The sequence below is a fragment of the Ceratotherium simum genome, chromosome 13 (genome assembly GCF_057802395.1).
Source record: "Ceratotherium simum simum isolate JZ-2026a chromosome 13, ASM5780239v1, whole genome shotgun sequence".
Classification (NCBI taxonomy): Eukaryota; Metazoa; Chordata; class Mammalia; order Perissodactyla; family Rhinocerotidae; genus Ceratotherium; species Ceratotherium simum.
The window spans coordinates 16,527,461-16,554,045 of NC_141912.1; the positions used below are offsets into that span (position 1 = coordinate 16,527,461).

The following is a 26,585-nucleotide window of genomic DNA, read 5'->3' on the forward strand; positions in this document are numbered from 1 at the left end:
ACAGAGAGCCGGGATGAGGTCCTTTTGAAAATCAAACTGAAGAGTTTGCTTTTTTTCTCTGCAGTGGGACTTTATTAGAGGCGTTAGAGAAGTAAATTGGCTAATCGGGATCTCATATAGGTTTTTTCCGGTTTTGTGAAAATTTTAAAGTGTTCTTTTACTTGTGTAACTCTCTGATCGCTCATATTCTGATGACACTGTTTCAAATCTCAGGGACTCTTGAAACTTCTTTGCAGTGAAAAGAAAATGGTGGCTTGCAGAAAGAGAAAGACAAACACTGTATGATCTCACTCACATGTGGAATATAAACCAACACATGGACAGAGAAAACTGGACTGTGGTTACCAGGGGCAGTGGGGGTGGGGAGTGGGCACAAGGGGTGAAGGGAGTCATATATATGGTGATGGACAAACAAAAATGTACAACCCAAAATTTCACAATGTTAGAAACCATTAAAACATCAATAAAAAAAAAAAAAAGAAAGAAAATGGTGGCTTGTTTTGCTGTTTGGTGAGAAGCTGGCTCCAGAAATCTCTTATGGGAGACTAAGTAAAAAATATGAAGGTGGGAACCTTGGCAATGCGAATGCATCTCTTAGGGAAACAACTCCCTGGCTTGACTGAGCCGGGTCTGCTTCCAGCACCCTCCCACTACAGCTGGGCGGGAAATGTATTTAATCACTTTTGATTTTTTAGATATGAGCATTGCATTTAGCAGATAGTGGGGACTAAGTGAATGGATGAAACAAGCATATTCAATGAGCCAGTCATTGAATGAATGAATAAATACCATGGTTTGTTTCTTCTATGCATACCATTACCCCATTAGTAGCTGTGAATCACCAGATCACTTCCCCAGTGATTGGTAGCTTCCTGAGAAAGGAAAGAAGGTAATTGATACAGTCACGGTAAAGAGAATTTAACAATCTAGCATAGTCTGGTTTGATGGTAGTGTAACAAATATTTTTGAATTTGGGTGGATTTATAGAGAAAGTAGTCTATCGTGACTTCATTATTTGCAGAGAGCTCACATATGAGCCAGTTGCCCAGCCTCAGCATGAGAAAAGGTTTGAGTCTTCCATTTCCTGTCACTTCAGGTCTATTTTCTATTTAATCTTAGGCTCATGATCTTTGGAATCCATTGAATCTGAGTGTCTTACAGAATCAGAGGAGAAACTCTCACCACAATTACTTTTGTACCTTTGTCCTAGTGAGGAGAACTCTAAACTAGCAACCCGTAAGACCTAGCCCTTTTATCAAGATGAAAATGTTACCCAAGTAGCATTCTTCCTTACTTGTTATAGGAACCTGCTGTGAGAAATTTACAAAACCCTTTGGACAATGTGGAGTTTTTAAAAATTTGAAGTCCTAGAGAAAAAGGAGCTATGGAAAACCGAAGGTTCACATTAGAGGGAGCAAGTGTGCTCCTTTAAATCACTGGACGAAGCCACTGTGGTTTTAAGGGGGAAAGATAACCTAGTGAAGCCATCTGGTCCTGGACTTTTGTTTGTTGGGAGGTTTTTGATACTGATTTAATCTCCTTACTAGTAATTAGTCTGTTGAGTTTTCTATTTCATCATAATTCAGTCTTGGTAGGTTGTGTGTTTCTAGGAATTTATCCATTTTTTCTAGGTTGTCCAATTCGTTAGCGTATAATTGTTCATAACAGTCCCTTATGATCCTCTGTATTTCTATGGTGTCAGTTGTAACATCTCTTTCATTTCTATTTATTTGAGTCCTCTCTCTTTTTCTTGGTAAGTCTAGCTAAAGGTTTGTCAATTTTGTTTATCTTTTCACAGAACAAGCTCTTAGTTTCATTGATCTTTTCTATTGTCTTTTTAGTCTCTACATCATTTATTTCTGCTCTAATCTTTGTTATTTCCTTCCTAATCTAGTATCTTCTTTTAAATGGAAATTTCTCCTATGAAAATCTGGCTTTCCTCTGATCTGGGATTATGCCAATGAGTGGGCAGGCGAGAGAAAGGCAGTGAATGGTAGCCAATTAATAGTCAATCAAAAAATATTTATAGAATTCTCTGTCTGTGGCAGCAGGCAGACTCAGTGTGAGATACAAAGAAAGTAAGATAAGACCTCAGCCCATGAAAAGCTCAGACTGGTTTCCTTGGGAGGCAAGGTGTGCATGTGTGGTGGAAAAGATAGCATGAGGCAGTCTTTTAATTGGGCACTAACTCTTACAGATACTGAGAATGTAATACAGACAAATAGGCTGTTATTCTGGGCTATCACCATTTACTCTCTGTCATGGGGTGTCCATTTTCAAAGCAGGTATGAAAGATGCTTTACCAGACCCCTCACCACTGAGCATAAGGTGGTTTGGATGAGAAAATATGAGGAATGAAGGAGTGTTATTTTCCAGAAATGGTTCCACAGACATTGGGCTTTTGTCCTTTGCAGAGGACTATTTAAAAGCAAAAGAGTCATTACAAAAATGTTTAGGGGCTTCCAGTTATAGGAGAAATAAGTCCCGGGGATGTAATGTACAGCATGGTGACTATAGTTAACAATGCTGTATTGTATATATGTTGCTAAGAGAGTAAATCTTAAAAGTTCTCATCACAAGAAAAAAAATAACTTGTAGCTATGGGTGGTGATGGATGTTAAACTTATTGTGGTGATCATTTTGCAATGTATACATATATGCTGTGCACCTAAAACTAATACCTAATAAATAAAATAATGTTATATGTCAATTATATCTCAGATAAAAATACATCTGGGGGAAAATATGTGATTTAAAAACTACTAATTGCATACCAAAACTTTCATTTCACAGTATCCATTACACATGGACTTGAGAAAACCTCTTTTAGAAATGTTGGAGGAAAAAGTACATGGACAGAGGGAAATAAAATGTTGAAAAAAAATAATAAGAGTGTACCGACCTGAAGTTTTTGACTAGTCATTTCCATTGGCCAGATCTTCTAGGTGATTGCTTAACATTTCAGATACATCAAGACTTGATGTAGTGGTTTGTAGATCTAACTGTTCCCACTGAGAGCAAAACAAGGTGAGATGTCTTAATAACAGTAGCTAACATGTTTATTACTGACCATGTGATAGACTTTACATGCCTTACATACATACTTACAGCAACCCTATGTACAGGTAGTAACTTAAGCAAAGCGAAGTTCAGCTCTTTTCCCAAAGTACCCCAGCTAGTGATTCCAAAGCCAGGGCCCCTCTCTACTGCCCCAGTTAAAGATGGGCAAAACAGTTGAGACCTTATAAAATGTTTGAAAGTGTGGGGAGCTATCCCTTTCTGGAAACTGCTATGAAAAAGGGTAGAAATGCTGTCTTTCTTAGTGTTTGGAGTGTAGTCATTGTACTGTTGGCATAGGACATAAAATTGGACAGAGTTAGGAGCTAAGTATCTGAACTTTAAGGATAGGTTTTATAAGATGACCAGTGAAGGAAAAAAAATTTTAAATAGTGACAGCTATCTTTTCTCCTAGGAAAATGTTCTCAGAACACCTTACTATTCCAAGACTGTCAGAACACTGACTAGTGTATGAAGTATTTGTAAATGTGTGCAATTGGTGTGAGAGAATTGAATTGTTTAAATATTTAGAATGGTAACTTTTTTTTTTGAAAGAAACAACAAAACTTGATTTGGAAACGCAGCCAGAGTCAAACAATACACAGTGCCCGTTTTCCTCTCTTTTCTACGCCTCTTGAAAACCATTAGTAAAGAATATATTTGATCAACAACAAAGCATATCTTCATGAAAGTTCAAAACACTGGGGACAAACAGAAGATTCCAAAGACTGCTTCCAGAGAGGAAAACACAAGTTACATCCAAAGGATGAGGAATCAGAATGGCTTTGCACTTCTCAGCAGCAGCCTAGGGAGCTAGAAGACAATGGAGCAATGCCTTTAAAATTATGAGGAAAATTTCTTCAGCTTGGACTTCTATACTCAGCCAAACCACCAATCAAGTATGAAGGCAAGCTCTTTCAGACTTGCAAGATCTCAAAAAGATTGACCTTTCGTCTATCTTTTTTCAGAAGAATATTCTTCCCAAGAAAGAGGAGGATATAGAATCCAAGAAATAGGTGATACCACCTAAGAGAGAGGGGAGAGAAATCCCTAGAGTGAAGGTGAAGGCAGATCCCAGGTTACAGATGTGCAGCAGGCCTGCAGATTGGAGTAATTCTCCAGAAGAGATGGAGTAATTGCTTCATGAGCAATTCTCATGCAGATTGGAGTAATTCTCCAGAAGACATGCCTCTAAAAAGAAAAAACTAATAGAATTCTAGGTGTGTTTGGCCCTATTGAAAGGAGACTTACACAACTGGGGGAAGAGTTTGGAGATGAGTAAGTTTTGAGTATCTGGAAAACTGAGGAGCTGAAAGACATGGCTCTGGGAAAACACGTTGTGCAAAAAATGAAAAATAATCTTAGTATAGCTCCTGATTCAGCTGTGAGTAGTCGTAATTGTGTTAACACTGATTATTGGTCACACAAAAATTGTGATAGAACACTATTGGGAGGATGGGACAAAAGGAAATACGCATGTATGTGGTGGTGGGGATTGGGCAAGAAAAAAGTCACCCCTCATGTTTTTGATGGGAACTCAGTGGATAATGCCTAAAACTGAAGAAAAACAAACAAGACATAGAGATATAAGCATGTTATTTAGAGATGAGGTAATTACTAAAAGAAACAGCTAAAATAATTGAAAATGGTTGACCCTCGAGACAAAGAATGGAAAGGGGCAGCAGGGGACTGTTGTGTTTTTGTAATAAGCCCTGTAGAACTGTTGACTCTTTAAATTCTGTGCTTCTTTAACTTTGATAAAAATAAAAATTAAACTTTAAAAAAAGGAAAAGTGAGGGAGAAATTCAAATAAGAAAAAAAAATGACAAAGATATAATATACTTCCCATTATGAATAAACTCAAAAGAGAATACTCAAAAATGAATATGAAACAAAAAATTAAGATTAACCTCAAGTATAATTTCCTAAAACATTAAAAAAAGAAAGCCGGGAAATTCTCTGTGCCTCTCCTTTTTCTTTCCACCTACCCTCACGCTCTGGTCAAATGTCTGTGTTTATCCTCTATAAGTAGCTTATAGGGGACCTCAACTCAGGGTTGGCTTCTACTTGAACGGGATGACTAGAAAATCTAATCTAGAGGTCAAGTTTGAGCTGCGTCATCTAACCCAGTCTCTTGATTCTCCAGCTGTGTATCTGACTTCTCTTTGCTTCTCATCTGATGCTTAGAACATCTTACGTCCGACCATCTTGCCACGTCCTCCTCCTTTGTTGGCTTCCTGATCCAAACTTATCTGTCTGTCCGCCTGGCCCTGACTCATTCTTTACCCTGATCTTGCTGTCTACATTTGCTACCCTACAGTGCCCTGTCCATTTCCTCAGCCTAATTCTTAATTCGTGGTTCTCACCTGCTCGTCAAACTTGGCTAAATCCACTTTGAAAAACCAAGGCGAATGGAACTTCCTGGGAAGAATTTGGAAAATCTGCTGCTCTACTCTTTCTTCATTTTTGAGAGCCAGGATAGCAGCTGAGGGCACATGTAGAGAGAAGTGAGCATGTGCCCACGTGTGTGTGTGTGTACATGTGTGCATGTATGTTTTGAGAGAAGAGGGCACAGCCATCTTGAACCCCATCATTTTGCCTTGGAATGCTAACATGTTTTTTTTTTTTTTTTTTTTTGGTGAGGAAGATCAGCCCTGAGCTAACATCCAATACCAATCCTCCTCTTTTTTTTTTTTTTTTGCTGAGGAATATTGGCCCTGAGCTAACATCGGTGCCCATCTTCCTCTACTTTTTTTTTTTTTTTTTAATGGGACACTGCCACAGCATGGCTTGACAAGCGGTGCGATGGTGGGTGCCCGGGATCCGAACCTGCAAACCCTGGGCCACTGAAGCGGAGCTCGAGCACTTAACCACTTGCGCCACTGGGCCAGCCCCTAATGTGTATATTTTTGATATCCTGGTGTATTCTTTCTTTTATTTGTTCTTCCGTTTCTCTTAGAAATTGTTCTACAGTGTTAAACCCAGAGGCATCTTTCCAGCTTCCTTGCCTGAGCTGTATTTTGACCTCGTAAGAGGCTGTGGCAAGACTTTGTTCCTGGTGATTTTACGTGAAGTGACATCTGATTCGCTTTTAGACTGCATTCCACACCAATCTGCCCAGCCCTGCAGTTTATGGGCTAACTCCTGTTGTCTTTCAACATATGGGGCACTATTAGATAGTGTGACTTTGAGTCTTGTCAGGGAGGCTGATTAAGCCACAGTCAGGGACAGCAGTCCTACGTGTGAAATGTAACAGGCCTTCCTGAAACAGCTCTGTGAGCTGCTGGAGGTGGTTGGAGCTTTTCTGCTGGGGGATAGGGAGCTTGCTAACAAAGCCAACACATTTTTTTCTGTCATGGGCTAGGTCTATGGTGGTAACATTTGGCAAGTTGAATAACAGGGAACATAGATAACTGTGAACAGATGGGCAACTATTAAAAGATTTGAGGGGCTTTTATCATTTCTCAAATGGCCTTCACCCACCTACAGGATACCCAGTTCCCTTGCAAGATTACGTAAAGGATTCAATTAAATTTTTTCTTCCCTTTTTTTTTTTTCCAATTGCGATGGAAGCAAAAGCTCTGACGTTAAGAGGAAAAGAACAGATGAGAAACTTCTAATTTTGAATCCCCTTGGGATTAGATGCTGATTTCAGCCATGCAGAGAACACTGCCCCATATTTTGAAAGAGTAGCTGCTGGCAGTTTCAGAGGAGATGACTTTCCAAAATAGACAGTGAACTGCCCCATCCGTATCTGATGACCATCTGACATTTGGACACAGAATGACAGAGCCGTCCACATGTTTTGATAACTATAACCTTGCTTTTAAAAACGGCAGTGGCAAGTCATCGTTATGTTTAAGCTCAAAACTAATGGAATACAGAATACAAAAGAGAAGTGCATTACTTGGTTCCCAGCAGAAATAGAAAATATTTACGTATCTTAGAGCAATACGGTTTACCCACGCTCTGGGGCAGTGTTGTCTCTGATGTGGGAGCGTGCCAGTTCACTTTGGCTCAGAATGACGCTTGAAAAGTTCCTAAGAGTGAGAAGAACTACAGACACTGATTAAGATGAGGCACGTTATACTATCTCTGGGGCAGCAGCCTGATTTTGCCAAGAGCCTTCATAGGTTGGTATAGTCAAAGTTATGGTGCCTATAAACTGGATCTCATGAACCTGGCTAAATAAGATTGGGTTCCATTCCTCAGAGGTTGTCTTAATAACATTACATTCCAGGGCCAACAATTTTAAGGCACTTACCTTGTGGACACTCCCTGTAGCTATCTAAGATCTGTTTGGAAGCAGGAAGGATGGATACCCAGCCCCACTTTTATCCCCAATCCCTTAGTCAGCCTCACACCCAGTTTATCCCAGCCAAGAGTGCTGGGTAACTGAAGGTCCCTGTCTTCAAAACCACCCCACCTAAAACTAAGTTTTATCTAAAAATAGGCAGCAGCAAAGGAAAATAACTATTTCTAATATTTTAAATTAAAATCTCCACCATTCAGAATAATCGTAATTTGAAAGAATTCAGCAACAGAAACACCGAAACTAATAATAAGAAAAGTAGCTGTTGGAGGCGATGGCCTCTATTTGCTTGCTAAATGATGCACACTTTCTTAAACTCATAGTTCTCCTGAGCTGTCCTTTTTGGTTTAAGATAATTGAGTAAACAAGGATTATCAGTGGGTTTAGTGTCCCCTGGAGAATTAAACTTTAACGGAAAGAATTACTGGAAATAGTTAAAATATGCTCCCACCATTTAGCAGGATGAGAGTTGGCAATATTAATTGTGAGATACATGTTCATGGGCTTTTAAGTAAGTGCTAGAAATAGATTGTATCTTAGCACAAAGAAGCTTCCGAGGAGACACTTGATGATGGTGTGAGGAGAGTGAATATTTGTGTGTTGCATATGGGATTTGTAAAAAACATTGAACTGAATAGAAAATAACTTCAATGTAATTTATTTATTTTTTTCTTCCAAATTTTATGTTCTTTTGAATTTCACATATTTTTGTGACGTGGAGAAATATTCTCTAGGTAATTAAAGCCGTTCCGGATAATTTTTATTTTCCTTCTAGGTGCTGTTAAGTTTAATGGTGTCAGCTTCCTAATCCTCCATGACGCTTAAGTGGCCTCCATTTGTGCCTGTGTTTTTCTAGAATGGCAGAGATGCAGGGACTGATGGAAAGACTGGAGCGGGTGGTCGGCCGACTGGAGTTGCTGTCTGCAGAGTCACACCGGCCTCCTGGGGCCTGTGGAGAAATTAACGGTGTCAACGGAGGTAGGGTCTGAAACAGCCGTGGTTACCGGTCTCTATGTGGGTCACTTAATTTCATCCCCGTCATTTAGTTCTCAAGAAATATTTCTATCTACTTTCTTCACCTTCCCTACTCCTTCCTTTATGTGTGACCATGGCACTAACCAGATGCCAACGATCCCTGAAAAAGAGAAAAGAAAAGTTTCAACCCACAATCCACAAAAATTACCAATTTCTGTGCCTAAGAGCATAATCCATGTGCCAAATGTCATTATTCTTTCGTTTTCGTGTTTATACTGCTGTTTCACACTCAGTGACTAAATATATTATCTAAGTAATTGTCAAAAAGAAACTAATGTTCTCGATTAGAATGTAAACTGGAAGGAATTATCATTCTGTAGATTTTAATTTTAAAGAGAACAAGTCGTTAAATTTCAGAACTGCAGTTTGAAAGGAAGTGAGTCTGATGTGAAGCCAAATACGACTTCGATGTGACATGATCACATCACGTTGCTTTACTTTTGCCCAGTCCTAATCAAATGTTTTTAAAATTATAAGCTAATACCACACTTTAAAAAAAAGATTAAAAACCGATATGATCAAACATAAAAAATTACTTTCTTTAAAAGGATACCGTATATGGCAAACTCTCTAAGTCATCTACAGTAATTTTTCTAATTTCTTCTTGTCTAAGGTTGCAGATTTAGCAAATAAAAATATAGGACACCCAGTTAAATTTGAATTTCAGATAAACTACATTTTTTCTTTTATATAAGTGTGTTTCAGATACTGCATGGGATATACTACATGGGACACACTTATTCTAAAAATTGGTTCATTGTTTATTTGAAATTCAAATTTAACTGGGCGATCTGTGTTTAATCTGGCAGTGCTATTCTTGTCTCATGTGCATTTCCTCCTTATCTGACCCATTTTGAATCCTATCAGGCTTTGGGAGCTGAGAAAAGCCTTGGGGAAGAGGGGGCTTCCAATAAAACTTTCACCAGGCAAGATCCACAGTGGTGCTTCTAGAATTTCAGGCATGTTTGGAGCTATGCCTTGTATTACATGCCCTGGGACAAAAATTACTGTGTGAGCACAAATGCACAGGCTGGTTTTTTTTCCCCTGAACATAATGAAAATTAAAATGCTTTGAATGAATTGAAAGGGAGTGTTGTTTAAAGGAAGGCTGCCAGAGGCCTGTAAGTTTTTTCCACATCAACTGGGGCACATCTCTGATTTCATTTTAAGCCTCTTTTTGTTAACTCTACAGTTAGTATATGAGAGTCAGTAAACCTTATTTGTAAGAAAATATTTTCATGTTATTATCAGTAACTTTGTTTCCTTAGCCTTTGGCCTCACGTGATCAAAAGACCTTTCTCTAAGATTGCTGACCGCAAATATAAAGCCTGTGAATACATAAAATAAAGTTAAAATCCAACTCCCAAGAGACTGTGTATGTAGTGTTGTTGAATAAAAGAAATTTTAAAAACTTCAGTAATTTGAGCCTCACTTACTCAAAGAGGTACTAGGCCGCACTTTGTATTTTCTTTATTAAAAAAAAAAGATTTTTCTGGGAAAATTACATAGGCTAAGCAAAAATGAAGGCATATAATTAAATTAAGTATTTAAACAAATATTTTCTAATGTAGCAAATTATTCCAAACCAGTTGTTAAAGTTCTTTTAAAACAGCTTAGCTAGCAATATATTATCCTACCAGAAATGAAATAGAGTAATTAGTAAGTAGGATAATTGGTAAAATGTCTGAATGATATCCATCCTTAAAACATTTTGCTAGTCCTAAACTTTGCTTCCATTTCTTCTTAATTAGTAAACTTTGGTAATTTTCTAAATTCGATTTTTAACAGATCCTTAAGGACAACCTCTCACTTTGAATGTAAAGATCATCATTACACTGATCTTATAACTAAATGTAAAACAATTTTTTTTTATTTAAAAAGAAACTTTTAGAAGGAACCCATTCCATTACAAATCCATAATATTCACAAGTCAAAGAACTGCCTTCTTATGATACTGGTGATAGGATGTATTTTATAAAGTTGTCACTTCCCCACTGACAATCAGGTAAGTTTGGCTCAACAGTTGAAGAAATATTTTTGCATGCCTACCAAGTGGCGAATACTTGCTAGGTGCAGGGAAATCTAGGATGAATTATACACAGTCCTAAGCCTTGAGAATCTTTGGTCTCGATGCATTGCTATTCAGGGCTGCAAATGCTTTGATTAAGGGATGCTCAACGGATGCAGGCTGGGGAGAAAGACAGGTCATTAAAGGCTGCCCGGAGGAGGTGTGAGCGGAGCTGAGTGATGAAAGGAAATTGGAAAATATTCCCTTTTATCATTGTACCTTCTGCTATGTAGAGGCCTCTGTCACGTTTCTAAAACTTTCTCCCGCTTTAAATACTCAGCAGAGACCTCTCAGGCCTCTCCCATGACAACAAACGCCATTTATCTGTTTCCAAATGGATCCATAAGGAATCTTTGGGCTTGTGCCTCTTTTATGTTCTAGAAGTCAGTACAAACTGTATTTTGAATTTTAAGATAACTCAGCTTCAATAGCCTGCTTAGAAGTTAGACCGTAGGTGCAGAGAGCTGTAAACATCTATTTCCGTCACCCTTTGGGCCTGTGGAAATAGACAACTTGGGAAAAGGAGAAAAAGAAGTTTGTTCTTACGAGTTTATGTGCATGGATATTTCTGTCCAGTATGAGAAAGGGCATCCTAGGTTTTGGTTTGGATTTTAATAGCCTGTAGTGCTGAGTTTCTCAATATTACCTTTCTCAGTATTAGGGACAAGAAGTCAGGGACTTAGACACATTTTTTCTGTTAATTAAAAGGCAGGGAAAGAAATGCAGAGCACACCAGGTTGGGCCATTGTCACTTCAGCTTTTACAGTAATTTGGCAGATCAAAACTTAACGTGTATTAGCTCGGCAGTCACTTTCATGTCCACTGTTGCTGCCTCCCCTCCCCTTCCCACCGGGAAACGCAGAAGGAACAAAATGTGTGAAATCAGCTTTCTTTTCCTATTTGCCCAGAGTTCATTATTACCCTTCAGTTGTCCTAGATAATTCTGACATTTGTTTACAGGGTTGTTACAGCACCTGGACAGGTCAGGATAGAAGAAAGTACGCTGGCTTTGGATTAATAAGGCTTGGTTCAGTTTTTGGCTCTGCCTCTTGTTTGATATATAGCTTTGGTCAAGTTAGATGCTCTGTTGGCATCTCCATTCCCTCCGTAAAACTGTGATGGTGCTACTTACCTCATCAGTTTGGGGGCGAATTAAATGAAATTATGTAGTGCTTCCTCAGGAGGATGAAAAATAGGAAAACACTGTTTTCTTAAGCCGTTGAGAAGTGTTTAATAGATACTGATTGAGTGAATGAGTGACTTAGTGAATAGAATGAGAATGACATGAATGATATTAAACTTCCATATTGCCTATGGCAAAGCAGTACCAGCTTTTCACGAAACCACCAGGGAATAACAAAATGTTCTTCTTCCAAAGGTGTGGCACCCTCGGTGGAAGCGTTTGATAAGTTGATGAACAGCATGGTGACTGAGTTTTTAAAGAAGAGTAGGATCCTTGCTGGCGACGTGGAGACTCATGTGAGTACTTTCCTCCCCAGTTCTCTGTGGAAAGGATGAGTACTATTAAAAAAACAGAAAATAGCAAGTATTGGCAAGGATATGGAGAGAGAGGGATCCTTGTGCACTGTTGGTGGAAATGTAAAATGATGCAGCCAGTATGAAAAAGAGTATGGCGGTTCCTCAAAAAATTAAAGATAGAATTATCATACAATCCAGCAATTCCACTTCTGGGTATATACCCAAAAAAATTGAAAGTAGGATCTCTAAGAGATACTTGTACACCCATGTTCATAGCAGCATTGTTCATGATAGCCAAAAGATGGAAGCAACTCTAGTGTCTGTTGATGCATGAATGGATAAGCAAAATATGGTATATACATAGCAGGGAATTATTCAGGAAGGAATAAAAAGGAAGGAAATTCTGACACATGGTACAACATGGATGAAGTTTGAGGGCATTATGCTAAGTGAAATAAGGCAGTCACGAAAAGAGAAATATTGTATGATTCCATTTCTATGAGGTATCTAGAGTAGTCAAACTCATAGAAACAGAAAGTAGAATGGTAGTTGCCAGGGGCTGGGGTGAGGGATAAATGAGAACTTCTTTAATGGGTACAGAGTTTTAGTTTTGGCAATGTGAACTAAACTCCAGAAAAAATTCTGGAGACCTGTTGCACAACGTGAATATTCTTTTTTTTTAATTTTATTTATTTTTTATTTTTTCCCCCAAAGCCCCAGTAGACAGTTGTATGTCATAGCTGGACATACTTCTAGTTGCTGCATGTGGGACGTGGCCTCAGCATGGCCGGAGAAGCGGTGCGTCGGTGTGCGCCCGGGATCCGAACCCGGACCACAAGCAGCAGAGCGCGCGCACTTAACCGCTAAGCCATAGGGCCTGCCCAATGTGAATATTCTTAACACTACTGAACTGTACACTTAAAAATGGTTAAGATAGTAAATTTTGTGTTATGTGTATTTTACCACAGTTTTTTAAAAAGTGCAGCCTGAGGAAAAGCAAAGTCATAGAATTTGATAATCTCTGGATTGGTAGAGATCTTTGATGATATCTAGGCCAGCCTGATAGTTTTAGACACTTTTTATACATTGAAAAATGTTTAGCATCCTCCCTGAGGATGTCATTATTTAGATGCATTTAGTGAAAATCTAATGTAGTAGCCAAACCAATTAAAAACCTAAAATAATTTATCCCCAGGTTCTTCTTTTTCATTTGTCGTTGTTTCTCACAGAGAATTGAATTCCAAATCCATCTGCTTATAGATTTCCCAGCAATGAGACAATCCTGGCAAAACCATTTTCAGTATAGATTCACATAAAATCTGATTCTTGAATAAAATCGTGGTTTGGAGGAAAATAAAAAGCAAAATGTAAAAAGGGATTCTCTTTGCTCCTTTACCAATTAGACATTATATGCAACACCCAGCACCAGTCTTCCGGGGATCTGGTGACTCAGGTTATACTAGAAGTTCCAGGATTATAATTGTATAGGTGCTTATTTCATCAAATTTGAGACAAATTTGTTCACTATGTCTAAGAAAAATGAAGATTCTTCTCATGAACTCCATTTTTATTAAATATTCCTGTTGTAATACCTATTGGCAAAAGAGGGGAAGCTCTGATATACATGAGTTCTAGAAAAGTCTGTAATAAGACATGTTCACTTCAGATGTATCACAGAGCTCTATCTGTTCTTGAGCTGATTCTTTTTTTTTTTATAAGACACCCTGTAAGCAGTAAGATAGTGTCTGAGCTTCTTATATTCTGAGGCCTGATAGTACCTGAAAGCTGACATATAAAATGGAATATTACCCCCAATATTCACTATACACTAAAAGAGATTCTTGAGTGATTGACAAAAATTTACTCTCTTGAACATTGTTACAATAATTATTGTATCATTATTGTTACTATTAATTAATATTGACATTATGTTTCTGAGGTACACAGTACATTAAAACTTTTATTAGTAATTGCTCACAAAATTCTATATAGAAGTTTTTACTAGAGAATAATGAGGCCTATAAATAAATACATTTAATTTTGCTTTTAAAAAAAATGTAGAATTTGCATACTAAGTCTCTTCAAATTGCATAGTAAACAGTTCCTTTAAATTCTTTTTAGAACAAAGTGAGTTAATAAAAAAAATAAAGTGTAGCTTGCTTTATATTAAGTTTTTTCTTCTCTCCACTCATCAGCCTGGAACAGTATGACTCAAATGAAGAAATATTTTCAATCATGAATACGTAATACTTAAAGAAAGTTATGTTTTTCACTACGTTTTAAAAAACGAAGGAAGGAAGGAAGGAGAGAAAGAGAAGAGACAGAGAGAAAGAAACAGAAAAGCACTTGTCATCTGAAAGTTTAGACTCTGATTCTACAACACAAAAAAGTACAGGCAGCAATCATCCATCTGCCCCTTACTTTAATACGTTGAACAAGTAGTTTATTTTTTCTCTCTTATGGAACCATGTGTCATTGACATTAAGCTTGCAGCTGCTGCCTCTCACATAAGCCAGAAGTGGGGGCTGAACTTTGGTTCCAAGAACACACCTGTTGCCTAGAAAAAACCCTCACATACCTGATTGTACAGTATGGAAATTTGAGAATGACACAAATGTGCATCATGTTAAATCCTGTCCCTGTGCTCAAAAGCTGTTTCACAGATCCTAATAATGAATAAGGGCAGCTAAGCTATGATTTAACGTCTGTCTCGATGTGTTGGCTGCTGGTTGGGCTTAATTTACTGCACACTCAATAGTCTATTGACAGAACAGACCACAAAAAAGGGGAACTAATAGCTACAATTAGGAAGCTCTGCTGAACCGAAGAACATAACAGGTTTAGAAAAGATTAGATCTTGTAAAGCCTTCTTGTATGCAACATAAACCAAAGGGCTTATTTAAATTACTCTTCAACCCAGGAACACTGACACAGCTTGAGCCCCTTTTAGGAAGGAATAAACAATGCATAATTTTATAATAGATGTTTAGAGTAAATGTAGTCCTCAATAGCAAAGGAAAGGATCCTCTAGAAACTGGGCCTACGTAATACCAAGACCTTGGTCAGACATCATTTATCCTTAAGTGGCCTAATGTGATTTTTTTCCTACAAAGCTGTTCTGTTGTTATTCATGGTCTATGGAAATAATCTCAAGTCTATTTCTAAATGATGTGACGACCTTGAGACACCTGCATGTCATATAGCTCTTCCTAACTCAAACCAAAATTTTGGAGATTTATAGAATTTACATTTTAAATGTTTCTAGAAGTCTGGAACATTCATGTCCTATTCTTGATTAAAATTGATAAAAAAGAAACACTCATTAATTGTTTAATAAAAGTGAGAGAATCACATTTTGAACAAAAGGGCAATAAAATTCAACTAAGAAGTAACACACGTAAGCATAGTATGATTGAATCACACTGCACAATATCACATCCTCGAGTTCCCTGACTTTATAAAGGATGAACATGTTTAGACAATTATCATAGCCACACTTTTGATGGGTCACAATTACTATTCTAGATTTGCCTACTCTTTGTCATTTATTTAAATCATCTACAAAATGTTTTGTTCATTTTATGGCACGCTGGTTAGGTAACAGGTTCAAAGAGTGCAAAGTAAAAAGTACCTCTTCCTCTGACTAGCACTAGCAGTTTGTATTTGGATTTTAGAGCTGGCTCTACTTTGTACAGCGTGACCTTGAACTAGTCCCTTAACCTCCTCGGTAATGAGCTGGATAACATCACTTCCAAGGGCCTTCCGGCTCTCACAGCCCGTTGGAGTGACTCACTCATTGTCTCAGCGTTAAGGCATGAGGGGCTCTTGGGTTTCCAAACGAAGGGCTTGCAACAGGGCAGCATCATCCCCATTATAAAAAGCATCTTGAGCTGTGCCAGGGAAGCACCTCAATCATCTGAACATGCAAAACAAACAGAAGGAAACGTGTCAGAAAAAGGATACAGAACACTAAAGATGAAATATCACCCTGCTGTCCTAGGTTAGAGAAGAAAATCAGACTCCTTCATTTAAAAAGACCTTGAGGCCTCCTTGAGTCTGTGCTTCTTGGTCTCACAGGTTGTCACTTCCTCCTTGACATGGTCCTTATCTCTGGAATAAGTAATAACCTTATCTCTGGGATAGATAATACCAAAATGCACATTTATTTTACTAATTGTATCAGTATACTTCCTTTGATTTTAGAAAACATTTATAGGTAATTTGTACTCATTTAAAAAGCGACCATTTGCATTGTTGGTGCTTTATAATCTGGATCTATATAGGAATCCTCCTGCCATAGCCAAAAACATTATCAGAAGCACAAGTTTGGTGTTGTCTCAGCATAACAGCCCATTCTTCACAGATCCGCCTCACTCTCCCGCTCACCTTCAGCTAAGTTGGGCCTCCCATTAACTTCTAGTTTCCTGCTAATTGTTTTAATTTGAACATTTATTTTTATTATAACTAGACATAGAATACCTTGACAATCTCAAGCCCAAAGGATCTGTATGCCTTTCATATTCTCCAAATGGCAGAGATCCAAAAAATAACTTGTAGAAAGAATTCTGCCTCTAGATTTTATACAGGCTTTAAATTGGCATTCTCCTTTCTTACTGTCTTAGCCAGTTACGATAGTCAGAATTATTAGAGAAGGAAATACCCTAGAAATCATACATTCCAATATACAGCCCGTTTTCTTTGTCTTCCTTCCTTCCTTCCTTCCTTCCTTCCTTCCTTCCTTCTTTCCTCCCTCTCTCCCTCCCTCCCTCTCTTCCTTCCTACCCCTTTTCCTTCTTTGCTTCCTTCTTTCCTTCTTACCTGTCTTTCTCTCCTTTTTAGAAAAGAAAACTGCACACCAGAGAGGTTAGGTGATGTAAGTGATGCGTTGAATGGACCATCATGACTCGGGGGCAGAGCCAGGAGTCTGGTCTCCAGATTCTCTACCCATTGCATTGGGAGTCGCCTGGCTTTGACCCTCTGGGCAGCTGTGTCTCCCACCACCTTTGTGGGTAACTGGATCCCTAGTGAGAAGCAAGCGGCACGTACCTGCCACCTTCTTCCTGCCCTCTATACTCTACAGCTGTTACCATCCCCCCTACCAAATTTCCACAATATGAGGAAAGGTCATCATGACAGTTGGCTTAGGCACAAGGGCTGAGGAGAGGCTGGAACACCACTGTAACTCGTGTCTCTCATGTATCTCCTCAGAGCCACACTGAGTGAGGCGACAGGGAGAATGGTGACCTCCAGGACAAATGAATTGTGTCCCTCATGGGTCTTTGCTTCTGCTCCATCACACTGGCCTTGTGTCAACCTGATCATCACTCACTGAGCTGTTGGCACCAAATTTGCAGAATTCAGAAAGGTCGCAGATAGATCAGTCTCTGTTATCATTTCTTCCCAAGAATGTGGAGAATTTTTATTCTCAGCGTTGAACACATACTTTGCTACCAAACATATGCTTTGACTCACAGCCCATCTCTTGCTAAGTCTCTGGTCTTAGTTAGACATTCCTGTGACCACTTTTTTACTTAAGCACATTTGTTTTTAGAACATATAATCCCTGCCTCTTTCATTGAGCATTCTAATTTCGTAGCACATTCAGAGCTTTGGAGACTGGCTCATAAGAAACTGGACTTAGAATCTAAATAGCTCTTGAAGGGCCACCAGGCATCACTAACCACCAGGAACACCCCATTTACTCTACCAAAAATAAAATATATCAACAAAATATTTTGCTGAAACAATGAATTAGGTTCCATGAATCTCTCAGGTTAAGATGATACCTGCCTTTTTTTCTTTCTGGACAGTAAATAATACTTTTGCCAAACTTGCCTGAGTGATTTTCTTTCTGCTTCTTAAAGGAAACCTTCTAAGGAAACCAATGGAATGCCAGCCCTGGTTATTCTTTTCTGTTCTGTGTTCTCTGGTGTAAGCAAAACGGAAGAGCCAGAATACACAGGGATGCATTCTGAGCATGCCCAGGCTGCTGTGGTTGGGGGTAGGCTATGTCACCCACTGGCTGGCACCTTTTGGCCTGCACCTGGGAAAAAATTAGATTATTGAGTCTCACATGAATGATGTTGCTCTACGTAAAAACATAGCAAAAATCTACAGCTCAGTCGCTGTCAGGAGTTCCTGAGGGTAACCAGCAACTTTTCTCCAAACATTGTTCTCCTCAGAAATACCCTTTCAGAGGATTGTTTCTCATGTCAGAATTTAATCATGGTGCCAAGTACTGCAAAATATATGTCCTTTCTCTTTCCTTTGCCTGTTTCTTTTTTTCCTGTCTCTCTTTCTTTCTAAAGCAATGCCATTAATTGGAACATTTGTTGTTGTTTTCTATCTAGATTTCAGGATAATTTAATTGCTTGCCTGGAGGCTGCTTCAGCATCTGAAAATTAATACTTTGTCTAAAAGTAATGACCTGATTTCATTTAGGTTATCTTGTTATGTCTATCTACGCATCCATCCCCCCAAAACACACACACACACACACACACACACACACAGACATGCACACACACACGTGCATATCCACCATTCACCTAAGAATTCCTCATAATGCCGTATTAGCTACATAAAAGAAAAAGCAGTCTCACTCAAATATATGGGAGCTCTGACCCAAGAGTCACTCTGATTGTAAGAAATGTGTTTGCAGATTTGTTAGTGCGTAAGGCAAATACAAAATATGCTTTCTCACCTTTAGTATATTTTTTCCCTTTCCAGTTGTATTTAGATTGTGGCTTAACACTGTAAGTTTTAAAACATGACAGTTTATACATTTTATGACATGTTACAACCCAACTCTTTTCAGTATGTCAAATATAAGATGTTTTGGTGATGTAAAAGAAAACAGAGTATTCAATGAATTAGTAATTTATGACTCGTATGTGTTTGCAATAGAAATCCTTTCCCTTTCAGAAAACACTTTGCAAAATAAATATTTTAAATAGTAAGGTACTTGGAATGCTGATACTTGACTTTCAATTGCTTTAGTTAAAACAGGTTAATTTACAGAAAAGGTAGTATGATTTATTACTTTGGGCCCACCTGTTGAGTGTTGGGGTTTATTTCAAGGTTCCAGAAGTATGCTCTTTTCCTCTGGCCCTCTCAGCGCCCAGCACTGTGTCCATAGTAAGTGGTTAATAAATGTTAGCTAAATGAATGAATGAAAATGAATGTTTAAATGAATGAATCAGATCCTTAATGAATTATTGAATCAATGGATGGATGAATGCACTATGGCTGACAAGGGCTCAAGCAGTATTCTAGACTAGCAGTTAAAAAAAAAATCAAGGCCAGGTTTTAAGTCATGAATTACAAGTGAAATATGGAGAAACGTAGACTCTATAGATTTTTTTCTTTTTTGGTTAGGAAGATCGGCCCTGAGCTAACATCTGTTGCCAATCTTCCTCTTTTTGCTGAGGAAGATTAGCCCTGAGCTAACATCCATGCCCATCCTCCTCTATTTTTTGTATATGGGACTCTGCCACAGCATGGCTTGATGAGTGGTGCATAGGTCTGTGCCCGGGATTGAAACCCATGCACCCAGGGCTGCCGAAGCGGAGTGCACAAACTTAACCACTATGCCACTGGGCCAGCCCCCAACTCTATAGATTTTTGTTTATCACATACACACACACACACACGCACACACACACACACACACACACACAGAAGTCCTGAATTTATCATAGCTCTGAGAGTTTATCTAGTACATTCTCTTCATTCCCATTCCTGTTTTGTAGTTGAGGAAAGTGAGCCGTTGAAAGACTAGAGCTCTAAGGCAGATTAAGAAAGTTAGATGAGAATTCATAAGTAACGTGGAAATCCGTCAGTATATTGACTTGTAGTCATTGCCAATAGAAATCCCATGAGCTCTATCTGAGACAGAATATTTTTGTGAACTTTATTATAAGTATTTAAAACTGAAGTTCAGATTTTAAAAAGAAATAGAATTTTGTTTGGTTTTTCTGTTTGGATTGGGTTTTGGCATGTTGCTTTTCCCTTCGATTATTACCATTCAAAATGATAGTGATCAGGCAAGAAATAACTTTGGAGTCTGAAAGGGCCAGTTGGGAAATTAGATTTTTGTCTGGGACTTTATGGCGTATTTCCAATAATCAACTCTCCCTGGTTTTGGGAGTCTTTAGCTCTATTGATATAATTTTAAACATCTGGATGAAAAGTGAAAAATTCAGTATATCCAAATACAGACAGTCCCAAACTTTTAAATGGGGACTCCCACTCCAAAGTTCATTTGTAAATTAGTTCTTAGAAACTTGGAAGACGTTTGCCGATAGACCTAATTTAAGCTAATGTAAGCGATGGTGGTTCCATTCCTATGCAAAGATACAGAAGAGAATTACTCCATATGTAGTACACAGACCACTACCCTCCGCAAACTCTTTGCTAACGGTCTACCACGAGCTAAGTACAGAAACTGTAAGACTTCGAAAACTTTTATAATAATCCAATGGAGTAATTTTAAGTCTGCTAAATCTAGTAATTTAAAAAACTGAGACTAGTACTTTGTATGTCTGGTTTTTTGGTATTTTAGAAAAGTATCGTCTGTGACAGATAAGAAAATTAAAAAGAAAAACCTTCACTGAAGGTTTTTTGAGCAGCACTTATGTAAAGCAAAATGCTAGAAAGAAATTCTCGCACTACGCTTTTAGTTAAATGAAGCAGGAAAACAATAACATTAAATGAAAAATTGTCATTTATAGTGAATGCTGATACCTGGGGGGATGTGACTGTAATTAGAGAATAACAAAGAAATAGATGGGGGTTTCTATGTGGATTCTGCATACTTTCAGCTGCTATTGGGCCTGATTCTTTTCTACTTCTGCTACCAAAGATAAGATTTTTCTTTTTCTTTATGTGAGTGTATAGTTACACTCCTTTGATACTTAGCAACTAATATAAGGGTAACTTGGGAATTCACAACTGGGACAAAAAAGGTAGGAAAAGAGATTTTCTGAGGATAACTGAGCAGGAATTAAAAGAAAAGAGAATAAAGAGGAGATACATACACTTAAGAAAGATTCGCCGTATTGAAAATAGTCTGGAAGGATATTCACTGAATTGCTGGCAATGGTTATTTTTGCGGGGTGTACTTAGTGAAAACCTGTACTTCCTAAATAGCCCCGTCTTTTGAACTTTTTACAAGTATGTGTTACTGTTATCATCAGAAGAGGGGGGAAGGAATATTTGGTACTAGAAGAAAAAAATCTTGGAATCAAGTTATTGCCTGAAAGGGAGTTCACTGAGCAGCAAAAGACAAGTGAAGAGAAAATGCATGCACCAGGTGGTGTAGATCTTGCACAGCTTGGCTGCAGGGCACCCTGGTGGTCAGGGCTCCAAGCTGCCTGGGAATCCATGGGGAGTTGGGGAACCAGTGTTCAGCAGGACTTTTCATGAGTTAAGTGTTCATAGTAAGATCTCAGTCCAGATGGATTGATTTGGGTAGATACGGTTGATGAATGAACAAAATCTGGTTCTTGGCTGAGTTTTATAGTCGTTAGAGATCAACTTTATTTCCCTGCCTTATTTTCATTTTCCATGTTAGCAAGAGAGGCGATTGTAAAGAAGGGGAAAGAGAACTAGCATTTATTCAGGGCCTGCTGTGTGTCAGGTGCTTTGCACAGCTGCTGACAACCATGACTTCACCTGATCATTAGGAGAACCCTTTAGGGTGGGTAACATTCAAGATAAAGAAGCCAAGACTCAGAAAGGTTGGGTAACTTGCTTATGGCCATGCATCTAGTAAGGGGTAGAGTTGGATTCTATCTCAGGCTTATCTGAAGATCTGAAGCTCATGGTTTCTCTACTACATCACACTGCTTTCCAAGAATTTCATCATTCATTATTAAGCAGTAGTTATTGAGCTTCTATTGAACTAAAGGCCCTTCCATGTAGGTACCCACCAGCCTAGTCCTGGAGAGCATATTACTTACTTGGAGACACAAGGCATATACACATGCGTGAAAGTTAAATAAGAGTGTGACTTAAATAACACCAAATGAAAGGACAATGCGTAGTGTTACAGTGCATTCTAGAATAAGGAGTACCTTGTTGTCTCTAATTTTTCTGAGTGGGCTTGGAGCAGCCAAGCATCCTTTACTTGTGTAGACCCAAGATTCATTAACCATGAAGCAGTTCTGGCTTCATAAGTCAAAAGATTTGGTTTAAACATGTTGATAAAATGCTTTAGATTCCTTAAGTGTTAGAAAAACAAGTCAGAGAATTTGGAGAGGGGCCAATCTGCCAAGTGTTTTGTAGCTACACGATGATTGAATTTGAAAATGAAGTTAATTTAAGAGAACGGTTTATTCAAAATACAAACTTGTAGCAATATTCATACCTGTCAGAAAAGCAAATGGATTTAAACATACAATAGTGTTTTCTTTTTTTTCTATTCCCATGCCTTGAGAAATACGCACTGTTTTTAATTCTTTGAAATCTTTCATCTTTTTTAATGTAAATTGCAATAACTAATTATTTATAAGAGTTCTATACTGGGTTTTTAAAATTATCGTGATTAGTTTTCTGTTATAGATTTTGCAAACTTTTCTGCACATTCTGTTTTTGTAACCTGTTTGTTTAACTTAGACCATATGTTCTAGGCCTCTTTCCATGTCAGTAAGTTGAGGTCTACATTATCATTTTTAATGACTGCATAGTATTTCATTGTGTGGTTATACCATAATTGATTTAAACAATCAAAATCATACACAGGGGAGATAATGTACAGACAAGAAAGCAGAGCCTGGACTAGGGTGAGACAAGGGAGGCCCTGGGATGTGACTCTGAGAGGGAGCAAGCCTGGGCTCCTCACCAGACTCACCCTGGCCTTGTCCCTACAAGGATGGTCATCTAGTATTATTTATAATCATTTAAAAAATTAATGACATTGGGGCCGGCCTAGTGGCGTAGCAGTTAGGTTTGTGCACTCTGCTTCGGGTGGCCCAGGGTTCACAGGTTTGGATCCCAGGTGCAGAGCTGTGCACCACTTATCAAGCCATGCTGTGGCAGGCATCCCACATATAAAAAAGTAGAGGAAGATGGGTATGGATGTTAGCCCAAGGCCAGTCTTCCTCAGTGAAAAAAAAAAAAAAGACATTTGACATTTTTCAGTTTTTCCCCTATTAGAAATGAAATTGCAGTGCATTTCCTGGTACAAACATTATTTTATAATTGTACAATTCTTTTCTCAAGGAAAATTCCTAGAATTGGAAGTATGCTGGGTCAACAGCAAGTGATCCCTAATACTCCTGCTCATGCACATTGTACTGATTCATACTCTCACAGTGTCTAAAAGTGCTTAGGCTATTTAGTGATAATTATGAACTAGGAAAATAAGAATTTTAGGGAAATAATGCATGATTTGAATGCACATTAATATTCATGGTATTGATTGTTTAAAAATACTTTGCCCTCTGCTGGATGAGCAGGAAAATAAAGACAAAGCTATACTTCCCCGTATAAGTCATCCTTTTTGCAAAAGACAACCATTTATCTGTTCTACCTTTTATCTATTTAATGTACCGAGAAATTTGTTTAAATTGCCTCTTTGGGGCTGGATAGGACATGTTTTGGGCGGGGTTGGTTGAGTGTTGAGGTCACTTTAACTGAGACCAATAATGCAGCTGAGATATATAATAGAAGATTCAGGCATGGATGTAGAAAGGGCATGTTGGAGCTGTTCCTTAGTGTCAGAACTGTGCACCGTGGCTCTTGTAAATACTTATGTGAGCTGGAAGTTGCCAAGGCAACAGTCCTATTAATGAAGAACAAACCTCTTTTATTATCAGTACCTGACTGATTATTTTTTTAATAAAATGTGCCTAGTAGTCTAACATTGACATTCTCAATCTACCTACTCATCTTTCCTTTCTAGACTGCAAAACCATTTACCTCTATTGAATAAGCATGCCTCCTTTCTCTGCCAATGAAAGCGGAATCGTTGGGAAAAAAAAAAAACCAGTCAACTGTAAGGGAAGTAAAAATACTAATTTATAACAATTGCCTAATGTAAAATTATTGCCCTTTTGATATATGCTTTGGCTAAGGCAGAGCCTGAAATTACTGGGACTTGGTTGGGATTTGAGCAGGCCAGAGTCTTTAAATTAACTTGTCTTTATGAATTAATGGAGCATTGCCAACATATTTTTAAGTGAGTGGAATGTGACATTACTGCTTCCTTCCCCTAGTCAGACTGTAAATTTGAACTTCATTTTATTGTGCACACACAGGACACTTCAAAAAGGCAGCTGTAGCTGAGTTGTAAGCTGTAGGGAACCCTGTTGTCTTGAAGAGCCGGAGAGCCATGTGAAGGGGAATGATGGTTGGAAATGACTGGGTACCAAGCATTGTGCTTCCCGGGTCTAGAGGGAAGGAAATCGTTTCTTCAAAAAGGAAAATATTCCCCTTTTTTATGAGAATGCTTCTTGTGTTTTGTCAAGCTAACTGAATGGGAAAGCTTACCCTTTCAGTCATGGGTTGGTGATATCAGCAATCCCTTTGTTCAAGATTGGATGTTTGTTGTCTGTTTCACACAGCCAGCGTCTTATCACTTAGGACTCACATTCAGTGATCATTCTCTACGTTCACGACTTGTTTCCCCTGGTAGCACCTAGGCACAGAGGAGGTACTCAGAAAATACTTTCAGTAATAAATAATAAACTTCTATTTTATTCAGTTATACCATTTTAATAATTGTTTCTGACAATAAAATTTAAATGTTTGATATAGAAAAATTTGAGAATAAATGTATGAAGAAGAAAACCACTCATATTCCCACGACTCAGAGATAACTGCTGTTGAAATCATGGCATATCTATTTCATAAGGACACTGGTCAAAGTCCTGTTTTCTCCTCGATAAGATAAAGTCAACGCTATAATCTGTGCCAGCCGTATGTCTAAGGATAAGTGACACATGCCAAGCACTGGCAGGGTGCAGGTAGTCCAGGTGAGGTATTAAGATGCTGACTGAAATGATGGGGCCGATTATAGTCCAGGCAAAACTTGGCTCTTCTCCTGCGTCACTGTGGCATTTCCAGATTCAACAGCAAATAGCAGTCAATCTGATTTCTCATTTCTTAACTGTTGGCTTCAGACTATGTTACTGACAAAACAGATTTTGCCCTCAGAACAAGTTTTAGCACGACCAGATGTACACGTTTCTTTGTTAATGGCAATTCTGGCTTGCTTCTTTGTGCCCTTTCCTGTTGGCACATTGGGAAGGGAGAGAGCTGTTTCCCAAACTTATCATGCGAAGTAGGCAAAGTCCATGGGAACTAAAGAAGTCATAGCAAAGAAACATTGTGTACTTGTATGTTTTATTTTTGGCTGTGACAACATAAAGGGGCAGTTTGGATATTGCTTTAGTCCCCCCCCACCCCCTGCCAGTAATCTCCATAAGCACACCCAAGCATCCCGAGATAAATATGATAAAAATAACAAGAATAAGCACAAAGAATAAAATCTCATGTCGTGAGGATAAAAGCATATTTACAAAATGTTGCTATTTTTAACAAACAGAAACAATCCAAGTAAAAATAGAGTGTTTATCATAGAGTCTCTTAGTGACCTCCATCATCACAGTCCCACCATCCCTCCACCAGATAACTGCCCCTAAGCCCTCCCACGTAGGTGTTCATAACATCTCTGTGTGTTTTTGACCCCCACCCTCACCTTATCCACAGTCCCACACACACACGTCGAAAGGTGGGTCTTAGAGAGATGCTCTGTCTCCAAGAAGATGAAGCTGGGAGGGAAATTCCAAAATGTTGTCTGAAAGTTGAAATGCAATAGGTTTTTTCTCCTTTAAAAAAAAGTGGGGGAAGGACTTCCAGTTTCTTGTTCTGTGTGTAAGGAGCTTGGAAGTCGCCGCTCCATCCTAACAAGGAAAACCTGATCAGACCGAAAAACCAACACCTCAGATCCATAAGAGAAGAGAGGACACAGGGCAAACCACTGTCCCCAAGATCCGAGAGACAGGCGAATATGGGGAGTTGCGGCTTACCGGGGCAGAGACTTACGAGTGACACTGCCAGGGGAACCAATGGAACCAATGTACTTGATAAATTGTTGGAGACTCAGTGTGGACAACTCTGAGAGTTAAGAGCTCTGGGGGACACTTCATAGGGGGCCCCCACGATATTGTTAGATTTACCTCCAGGAGCTCGACCAGGTTCCAATAGTAAATATTAGAGAAAAATGTCCTCAGACTTCTGGCCGGGGAGGGGGAAAGGAAGCGTTTTGAAATAAGCCAGAGCACTCTGTTCTTTACAAGGCCTGCCCTCAAGGGAAACTAGTTAATCAGAGCCTAACCTGGTAGGGTATTATCAGAGCCTAACTGACCTGGGGAAGGGAAATACTCAACTCCAACTGGCTCTAGTCTTCCACATGGGGAAGGAAAATAGCAAAGTCCAGCCTGCCTAGCCATCCTGTCCCACCTAAGGGAGAAGAAAAAAAAGTGAGAAGCACTTGTAAAGTTCACATTCCAGAGGCATAGGCTCACTAAAAGACTGAGACCTAATCATAGGATTAAAGTACACTTCCCCTCTCCTCACACCTCACCACCACATTACTAAGTTCTATTTACAGCAGTTCCTTTTACCCAG

The 26,585-nt window shown here is 38.7% G+C and overlaps 1 protein-coding gene across 2 annotated transcripts in view; it reads left to right on the forward strand.

Moving 5' to 3' along the window:
- CAP2 (cyclase associated actin cytoskeleton regulatory protein 2) overlaps positions 1-26,585 on the forward strand; it is a 149,795-nt gene that overhangs the window by 38,477 nt on the left and 84,733 nt on the right. For both annotated transcript variants that reach the window (XM_087438056.1, XM_004432097.3), the window contains exons 2-3: positions 8,226-8,347; positions 11,851-11,951. In XM_087438056.1, the coding sequence (XP_087294182.1) occupies positions 8,226-8,347; positions 11,851-11,951 (223 nt within the window). The remainder of the gene's footprint in view (positions 1-8,225; positions 8,348-11,850; positions 11,952-26,585) is intronic.